Source organism: Trichechus manatus, unplaced genomic scaffold, assembly GCF_000243295.1.
Source record: "Trichechus manatus latirostris isolate Lorelei unplaced genomic scaffold, TriManLat1.0 scaffold00015, whole genome shotgun sequence".
Taxonomy (NCBI): domain Eukaryota; kingdom Metazoa; phylum Chordata; class Mammalia; order Sirenia; family Trichechidae; genus Trichechus; species Trichechus manatus.
This window is the reverse complement of record NW_004443951.1, coordinates 20,397,392-20,407,156: the sequence shown is the minus strand read 5'-3', so window position 1 is coordinate 20,407,156 and position 9,765 is coordinate 20,397,392. Positions and strand designations below refer to the sequence as shown.

The following is a 9,765-nucleotide window of genomic DNA, read 5'->3' as shown; positions in this document are numbered from 1 at the left end:
ACTGTAAATCAGTCCAGAAGGCTGGGTGGGAACCTGGTAACCTGGAGAGAGCCCGTAGCCTCTCAGCTCCTGACAATTCTTGCTCTGTGGGATGCCAGCTCCACAGTGTCAGATCTTTCACATTTTCAAGAAGCTGGAAATCTGAATGCTTTTAAATACAAAATTCTCCCAATTTTAAAATGCTGGCAATGAATTTAAAAATACGTGCATAAGCAACGTGTGGTCCCTAATATGTCTGTGGGCTGGACAAGCCCTCCAGTTTGCAATAATAAACAATACAAATAGTTAACATTTGTTGTATGCATGCTCTGTGCCAGGTATTGTTCTAAGCTGTCTACAAGGATTATCTCATTTAATGATCTGAATAACTCTATGAGGTGGGCACTATTATTATATCCATTTTACAGATGAGAAAACTAAGGCACAGGGAGGTTCTCAGTAACTTAGCGGCTCTCAGTAACTTCCCAGTCATTACTGGCCCTATCCCTGCTCCTGCTGCTGCTACCCTGCCTGCCCTCTCTGGGTCTCTTGTCCTTTCCCTGGACCCCCAGGCTCCGTCTGAAGTGCTTAGCTCTGCACAGACAGGTGGCCACCTCATGGAAGGAGGTGCACGTGCCTTCTACAAAGCCCAGCAGGCCCAGTCCTGAGGGACTTGGAAGAAGGGGGGTTCTCCAGGTACCCACTGGCTGTCCTCTCTCCAACGTGCTCCAGTTGAGCCCTCTATCCCAGGAGGGGGCTGCAGGGCAGGAGACAGAGGGTCCCATCTGCTTCCCCGTCTTCTTGGTCAGCTAACTGGAGGGGCCCTCAGAGGAGAAAGCCTTCTATGTAAGTGCATACTGTGTGCCCAGCACCGAGCTAATGACTGTACCTACAGGAGCTCACTGAATCCTCTTGCTAATTCCTGCAAGGTGGGTAGCAGTATCTCACCTGTAATGAGTTGTACAGGTGAGCAAATTGAGGATCAGAGAAGTGAAGTGACTTGACCAAGTTCACCCAGCAAAGACAATACCCAAGACTTAGATCCTGGTCTGTCTGACTTTAAAACAGATGCTACTTGACTGAGCCAGGCCCCATCACTCTGTATTCAGCTTGATCACTGCATTTCCGTCCTCTCACCTGGCCTTTGCTTGAAGGCAGGGCTAAGGCTCTAACTGAGAGAGGCCAGCAGATTCTAGAGGCAGCCCCATCATTCCAAAGGTGGAGAAGGTGAGCTGGGGGAGTGGCCCCCAGAGCCTCCAGCTCAGGGTAGAGTGTGCTATGCAGCTGGGAGGCAGGGAGTGGACTGGATGATGTCTCCAAGTGCTTTCTTGGCTCAGATGATAGGGCCAGGCAAAGGCTATGGGATGAGGCGAGCAAGACAATGCTCAGGGGCCTGGGGAACCCTGAATTCTCAGCCCTTAGCTCCCATCCCTTTCTTATTCCTCACACACAGTCCCTCCCACCTGTAATATCCTCCCCGCGCACCCTTAGCACCAGCAGAGGGCTAAATCCTTGGTGGAGTAGACGCTGTCTTCTGACATCCTCTCCCTTCAAAGCTGCCTGGCCCCCCCACCAAGAACACGCTTTCCCAACGTTTTCCTTTACATCTTGCCTACATACTTTTACAGCCAAACGGAGCTTTCAAAGGCCTCCTTTTTCATCTCCTAATTAATTTTTATCTTCTAAGACAGAGGGAGGACAACATAGGAGACGCTGTTTGTGATGTCTTCTTCTCCCTGACAACTCCTCACATGAAATTTCCTTTGGAATGATGGGGCTGCCTCTAGCCACCCATCTCCCAGGCTGCATGGGCGGGACCGAGAGATCCAGAGCCCCTGAGAACCTGAAGTCTGCTTCCTGCTGTTGTGTCTTTGGACAGGAATGGGTTCCCTCCCTCGTGTTCTATTCTCAGCCAGGGGGCTTTTTAAGATGGTCTGCGGCCAAGCCAGGAGCACATGCTAACCACGGAAACAAAGTTCATCTGCCCTGCAGGGCGGGACACTAAGGGGTGCTACCTGCTTGGTTCCTGTCCTCAACACCATCTGCATTTGCTCCACTCGGCTCCCACCATTTTTCATCTGTCCATCCATTAACTCAACAATGACATCCACTTGACATGTATTATTTGAGCAACTATGTGCTAGTACTGCGTGTAGGCTGGGGACATAGCTCAGCCAACTGTGGCTTTATTCTTCCCCAATTACCCCTGAGGACTGAGGCGGGGTCCTTAGAGAGGCAATATGGGTATCGTGACAAAGTGCACGGGTGCTAGAACCAGATGGCTTGGGTTCAAATCCCAGCTCTGTTTCACTAGCTGTGTGATGTTAGGCAAGTCAGTAACCTCTCTGAGCCTCACTTTTCATCATATGCAAAATGGAGATGATGATAATAAGCCCTATCTTCAAGTTTTGTTATGAAGATGATATGAGTGAACACATATAAACTGCATAGAACAGTGCCAGTTTCTGCTGAATCGATTCCAACTCATGGCAACCCCATGTCAGAGCAGAACTGCACTTAGGGTTTTCAGTGGCTGTGACCTTTTGGAAGTAGATCTTTCTTCCAAGGTGCCTGCCTCTGGGTGGATTTGAACCACTAACTTTTGGTTAGTAGCTGAGTGCTCAACTGTTTGGGTCACCCAGGGACTCTGCCTGGCACACAGTAAGTGCTTAATAAATGTTACTATTATTGTTGACTATGGCAATGTCTCCTAGACATCTGAGGGCTACCCCTCTGGAGCTGACTCCTGTTCAGCCCTAGTGCTCTCTTCACCATATTCATTCACGGGCAGGGGAGACAATCCCCAGGAGAGGATCCTGGCATGGGTGTAGGGAACCCTCCGTGAGGCACAGCCAGGAGGGCACTGTGAGTGCAGAGACAGAACATCTGACCTTGTACCCTGGCTCCACCACTGATCTGCTGTGTGATCTTGGGCAAATCACCCGACTTTCTAGGCCTCCATTTCTCTAGCTTGAACTCCGGTCTCCTTCCAGCTCTAACTTTTCAATGTTCTGGGCTAATAAGGAGGTTACCACAATGTAGTCAGACATAAAGAAGACTTAATTGACCATCGGGAGGGCAAGAAAGTGGAGTTAGCTCCTCAGAGGAATGTGCAGTTGCTGTTTCTGGCCAACAGGACCTTGTAAGCATGGGCCTTGGGCACCAGCATCCCAGCTGGGAGGCAGCAGCTGTGTCCCTCCTCTGCCCTCTTTGCTGCACGGTTTGCAGGCTGCGGGAGGTGCTGCTTGATGCCGAGGACAGAGGCTCGGTAGGGAGCTGGGACTAGGCTCTTGTAAGCCAATCTGAGCAACTTAGCACGGAGGGAGGCAAGGGCATCCAATCAGCGGCAATGAGCCCACACCAGGCTTATTTATGCTGCTTTCCTTTGATCGGGAGCCCTGCTTAGACACGGGCTCATGTGTAATGCATGAGGGATGCTCTGGCATAGTCAAAGGGCTGGGCTGCAGCCTGGGGGTAGGCACGGTAGGTTTGCACACACACGCACGTGCACGTGCACACTGACAGGCCATTACATACATGTATGCATGCACAGGCAATTACACACACACGCACACACACATACACGTGTACACACATGCATGGGCCATTACACACACGTATGCGTGGTCCAATACATACAATCAGGCCTGTCCCCCTCTCCTCTCACACTTATCTAGGCACACCATGTGGGCATTCAAGCAGAGGCACTCACACACACTCTGCATGCACATATACATGGGCACATGCTTGCATACAATCATAGGCATGTATTCGCATGCCCAAGTCACAGAGATGTATGCATACCTACGCTCACTACCTCACACATGCACACACACACACACACACACACACATGTGCCCTCATGCCCAAGCACAAAAACATATATGTACCCACAGAAGCAACCCTTTTGCACGAGCACATATGTGCACACATACTAATGTACACGAATGCATATTTGCATGTTACATACTGCCACCCGCACATGCACGCAGCCATGTACTCGCTCACACTCATGTACACATACAGAGTCCCATATAGCTCCTAATGTGCTGACAACCATGGTTTTATTGTTCTCATTCTCTGAAAGACATGGTGGTGACCCCTCAGCAAGGCTGTGTTCGCAGCTTCTCAGTGGTAGCTGCGACATCCAAGAAGGGAGCCCTTTCCTCTCTCACTTCTCTTCACTAAGCAGCTGCTTCCAGCCTCAGGGAGGGGTGCAGGGGAGACTGGGCTGGGGGAGAGTGCTGTCAGGGCCTCAGTGTCAGGAGGCAGAAGGCTTTTCCACCCAGTCTCTTCCTTTCCTCCTTCCTCAGGCCCCCACTGGAGGCTCAATTCATCACCCAGAGGCTCAGCCTGGAAAGAGGCAAGGGCTGGGGTGTGGGGAACCAGGGTCCAGGGGAAAGGGAAACAACTCCAGTTTTCCAGATTTGTTGAGTGATTGATTGATAATTAAACAAATAAATGGTTGAATGGAACCTGCAGCCATAGAGTTCCCAAATCTTGACTGTTTCTGAGAAATAATCAGAGCCGTGGTTCTCAAACTGTGGTCCCAGGACCAGCAGCACCAGCATCACCTGGGATCTTGCTAGAAATGCACATTCTCAGGCCCCACCCCCAGACCTATTGAACTGGAAACTCTGAGGGTGGGCCCCAGCAATGTCTGTTTTAACAAATCCTCCAGGTGATTTGGATGTAGGCTTAGGTCTGAGAACCACTCTTCTAGAATAGGGCTTTGGAGGAAGGCAGACGAGGGTCAGCATCTGGCTGTATCAGTTGTGAGTCCTTGGACAAGCCGCTTAACCCCTCTGAGCCTCAGTTTCCACACGTGTAGGATGGAAATAACTATAGCACCTACCTCAGAGGATTTGTCATGAAGATTAAATGCAAATATTTAGCACAGTGCTCCCCCACCCCAGCCCTCTGTGAGCTCTTAGTAATCGTAGCTATTGTTAATATTATACAAACTTCTGGAGGAAGATTTATAGCTACTGGTTCTCAGGGTCATCAAGAGTCTCCTAAATCCTCAGGTATGCTGGGCTAGAAGGTGAAAAAACGTTGGGGAACTGAGTCAACACCTTATAAAGCAGGAGGGAGCAACAAAGTTATGGCCAGTTACTAATTAGAGTAGTAACTTGGGCAGGTTACAGGCACTTTACGTGAAGACACTAGCATCTCAACAGTATGACGTGTGAAGTAACGGTTTTAAATGCTTGTTCAAGTTTTCAGCCTCCTCTCTTTCTTAGAGGATGTGGTCCCTCTGCCCTCCATAGTGATGAAATGCTCACCCCTAGCCCAAACCGGCTTGTTGGAGGCGGATGGTGCTGAGACCTAAAGCCAAGGGCAGGAAGCCCACTGGTCCCAGGGCCTGGTTAGACACCTGGCCAGTCTTTTCTTCTTCCCTCCTCCCCACTCCTTTCTCTCCATCTGTCCTCCTCTGATGATCTAAGGAAACAGAGCACATTCATACTGCTTGTCCTAGGTGTGGAAGCTTCTAGAATCTGTGCTGGGACTAGCCCACATCACCACAGCTCCCCAAGGTCAACTGGTCCCCAAGAGGGAGGGGCTGAGTCCTGAGGATTTCTGGCCCCTTGCCTCTGTGGTTGGGGGGGACAGAAATGCCCTTTCCTCTTCTGCCAGCAAAGGTTGGGGGAGGGCCAGCTCATGGCTCTGCAATGGGAGGGCCTCACCTTGAAGAAGGTCATGGTGGCTCCATCCTTGACAGCCCCATACTCGATTTTGGTTTGCTTGGCCAGGTCGTCAGCAGAGTCGATGGGTGACTCCATCCGCTCCACGGTCAGAAAGGCAGCCAGGTTGGCCGTGTAGGAGGAGATGATGATGAGCGTGAAGAACCACCAGATCCCACCAATGATGCGTGTGGACAGAGCTTTGGGCATCAGTTCAGAGCCTGGGGGGAGGGAGGAAAAAGGTGGTCCCCTACAAGGTCCAGGCCAGGGCTTTCTGAAGCCTTCTGGGTCACAGACTGCATTGACGATCTAATAAAAGCAGAGACCCTCTCCCTACAACAGTGGTCTCAAAAGTGTCGCCCCTGGGCCAGCAGCATCAGCATCAGCATCACCTGGGAACTTGTTAGAAATGCAAATTCTTGGACCTCACCCCAGGACCTACTGGATCAGTAACTTTGGGGGTGGGGCCCCACAATCTGTTTTAATAAGTCCTCCAGGTAATTCTGACGCGTGCTAAGATTTAAGAACAGCTGCTTTATAACAACACATGCACAACATTTCACAGGCTTGTCAGTCTCTCTGAGGTGTATCCACAGACCACCTGTGCTGTCCCAGGTTAAGCACACCTAGGAGTCAGAAGCCCTGGGTTCTTGAGGGAATCTTGCTCTTAACTCTCTGTGCAATCTTGTGCCAGACACATCCCCTCTCTGGGCCTCTGCAGAGAAGGAGAACTTCTCTTCCTCTGTCCTAGCCTCGCACAAACACTGCAATGCTGCAATGAGATAATCTGAGGAAAAATTGTGTTGGAAACACAAGTGGTATACAAATATGAGATTGCTATGTGGTGCTTTGCAGGAGGAAAAAGATCAACATTCTTTGAAGCTCTTCACTGAAATATATCACTCTTCCTCCCTGACCTTGGGTGTGGAGCATATCGTAGATGAAACCTTCTAACTGAAGTAATTAACTAGGCGGCTTTCCAGAGATTTAAATAGCAAGTGACTCCTGAACTTTCCAGAATATTTGGACCTGCAATCTAAAAAACGTCTGCTTTGATATGGATGATTTTTTTTTCTCAAAGAAATCACTCAAGGGAGAGTTTTTCAAATACATAACTATTTTTCTCCCTCCCAATCAAAACCACACAGGGAACGTATCAGGGGCCAGCGCTTTGAATAGCAGCAGGAGCTGGAAGAAGAGAAGCTATTACTGCTCTGAGGGGCTTCTAGGTCTCTCCCAGCTGTCGCCGAACACAGGTGATGGACAAAGAAGCAAGGTGAGACTTCAGGACACTCATTGATAGCAGGGACAGAATGAGGCACTTCCCTTGAAAGCTGCCTGTCACTTCCCAGCTTCTGGAGACCACCAGGTGCCTCAGCTTCCCCTCCTTAACCAGCCACCCCCACCTCATCTGCCTGGTTGCCCCAAGCTAGGGCTCAAGCTGCCCCCCAAAGGGAGAATCACTTATTTTAGTTGTTGGCTTGGTAAGTTCTGCCAGGCTCTGCTGGACCCTTGTCCAGGTTTCTGCCCCTGCCCTGGACTATGCCCTGCCTGAGTGGTCTCTGGGATTGGAGTGTGGGACAGAATTCTCTCTCCTTCTCCTTCACTCAGCTTCTTCCTGAAGTTCTTAATCCATCTCTGTCCCTCCATCTCCATGGGTATATGCCAGTTCAGGCCTCATTATCTCATTTCTGCAGTGGCCTCCCCCTGAGCCTCCTTGCCTCCTATCTCCTCCCTACCCCCCATCCACAGCCGAACTTAACTCAGCTAGATTCTATGGTGGTGAGGCCATAGAAGAGGCCTCGGCATAGGGCAGGCATTCAGGACACGTTGGGATATCACTCACTCATTCATTTGGCATTTGCTGATGGATGTCTACTGAGGACCGCGGTGTGTGCTGGGCCCTGAGGATATGCATAGATGGGTGAGGCACAAGCAGTGTCCTTTGCCCCTTAGAGCTCTTCTCACCCCCCGGGTCACCCACTGCCCCTCAGCGGGATCCTAACACAGGCAGAAACTTTCGCTGTCCCCAGTTCCCCGAGATAAGGCAGTGAAACGCTCTGGATGTTGCCTCCATAGGTAGAGGCAATGCACACAAGGCTCCCAGCCAGCAGTGCTGAGAAGAGTTCTCCCTGCAGGGGGTTTCCTGGCTGAAGGCCCTGTCTCTCCCTGTGCCTGCCCTCCAGCCCTGTGGCATCTCTGCATCACACTTCTTGCAGGTAGGGTGTACCCTGCCTTCTGAGATATTTGAGCAGCTGCAGATATTTCCAAAGGGCAGGCCACCAGCCCAGGCCAGGCTGCAGCACACTGGCCCAGACTCCAGCAATGTAAGAGATGGTGTCCTTCTGTCATCCCATCTCTGATGTACTCAGCCTAAAGTCACCACATCAGCCATTACCCCTCTGACCCCAGACTCCCCATGGCCAGGCGGCCACGAGTCCTGTCCATGCTACATCCTGAAGTTCTCTTAGACCATCTCTGTCCCCCCATCCCCATGGACATGCCCCAGTTCAGGCCCTACCATCTCATTCCTGCAATGTCCTTGCCTCCCAGCCTCCAGTCTCCCCCCATCCACAGCTCAGTGTTGCTAAGCTAGATTCTATGGTGGTGAGGTGACTGATGGGGTCAGCCCCAGCAAGCAGGATGCTCTATGCCCACCACAGCTGGAGCAGCAGGTGCTGGCAATGAACCCTGCATGCTACGGGTGGGCAGTGGCTTATCTTCTTTAGCCTCTGAGCTTGAGTCAGGCCTAGTCAGGGCAGTGGTGGAGGGTTGGGAACTGGACATAGCCAGGCCATTCTGCATATTCCAGCTATCTCCAATTTCTGATGGCCTGGCAGGCTACCATGGGGAGTGGGCTGGCTCTGTTGACTCCACAGATGCTGAGGAGTCCCTGGGGAGAGGAGGCCTCGGGAGAGGAGGCCATGGGAGAGGGCACATACCTTGCTGCATGAGGGACCCCATCCCGAACCAGAAGCTGTTGAGCAGAGTGAAGTTGTTTTCCACTACCTCAGAGCCGGGGTTGCAGGGGTGAGCATCGTACCACTCATAAGGGCTGAACCTGCAGCAGGGATAGGGGAGCAGTGAGGCTGAGCTGTGGAGAGATGGGAGGCAAGGAGTGTCCACGGCACAGGGGACTTCGAATATGTGCCAACCACTTTAGCATCGATTTCCTTATTGTTCTGCTGGGGAGGCAAGGAATGGGAAATCAGGGCCATTTTTTCTGGATCTTTATTGTTAGTGCCCTTTTCTAGTTATAAAAGTAATTCAGCAGTATCTGCTAAAATTAAAAGTGCACATGCCCTTCAACCTAGCAATTCTGCGACTCATTATTCACCCTAGAGAAAACACTCGTACATGCGCATAAGGAGAAAGGCACAGGGTGTTTAATCAAAGCATTGTTTGTAATAGCAAAAAAAACTGTAAACAACCTAAATGTCCTTCAATAGAGGAATGATTAAATAAACTCTGCCACAACCGTACTTTGAAAATATCACGAAGCTGTTAAAAGAGAAAGAGGTACTTCTGGATGTACTGACAGGAAAAGATCTTCAACACATATTGTTCAGTTAAAAAAAGTGATAAGGAGGTGGGGCCAAGATGGTAGAGTAGTCAGATGCTTCTGGTGGACCCTCTTACAACAAAGACCTGAAAAAACAAGTGATTAGATTATATGAGGCAATCTGGGAGCTCTGAACATCAAAGGCAGAGTTGAGGAACTGGACTGTGTGGCAGGGGGAGGGAGAGACGGTTCGGAAGCAGTGAGGAGTTGCCAGACCTGACCTGGTGAGAGTCTGAGCCCTTCAGGCTTAAGCAGCTCGTGGGTGAGCAGTGAGGCAGGCTTGAGAGGCGTGTTTTCTGCACCGGGAGAGACCCAGCACCAGAGACTCTACATGGCCACCCAGAACCAGTGAGAAGCAGCCCTCAGTCTGGCCAAAGATAAGTAATTGTGTATGGCCTACCGTGCGGATCAAAACCACCTACCTTAGGGAAAAACCTCTTTCCCATTTACCTCCCTGCTCCCTGCTCTGCACTGGGTCCCAGACTGGCTTCAGCAATTGCCGAGTCCCCTGGGCTGGAAGTAGGATCCGTCACACGCCCT

At 50.9% G+C, this 9,765-nt stretch overlaps 1 protein-coding gene across 1 annotated transcript in view; it reads right to left on the bottom strand.

Annotated features, from left to right (window-relative positions):
• The window catches only part of GRIK3 (glutamate ionotropic receptor kainate type subunit 3), a 267,280-nt gene that overhangs the window by 11,731 nt on the left and 245,784 nt on the right, over nt 1–9,765 (bottom strand). Inside the window, exons 12-13 of the mRNA XM_004371932.1 lie at nt 8,606–8,724; nt 5,667–5,884 (exon numbers count right to left, since the gene is read on the bottom strand). Coding sequence (XP_004371989.1) covers nt 5,667–5,884; nt 8,606–8,724 — 337 coding nt within the window. The remainder of the gene's footprint in view (nt 1–5,666; nt 5,885–8,605; nt 8,725–9,765) is intronic.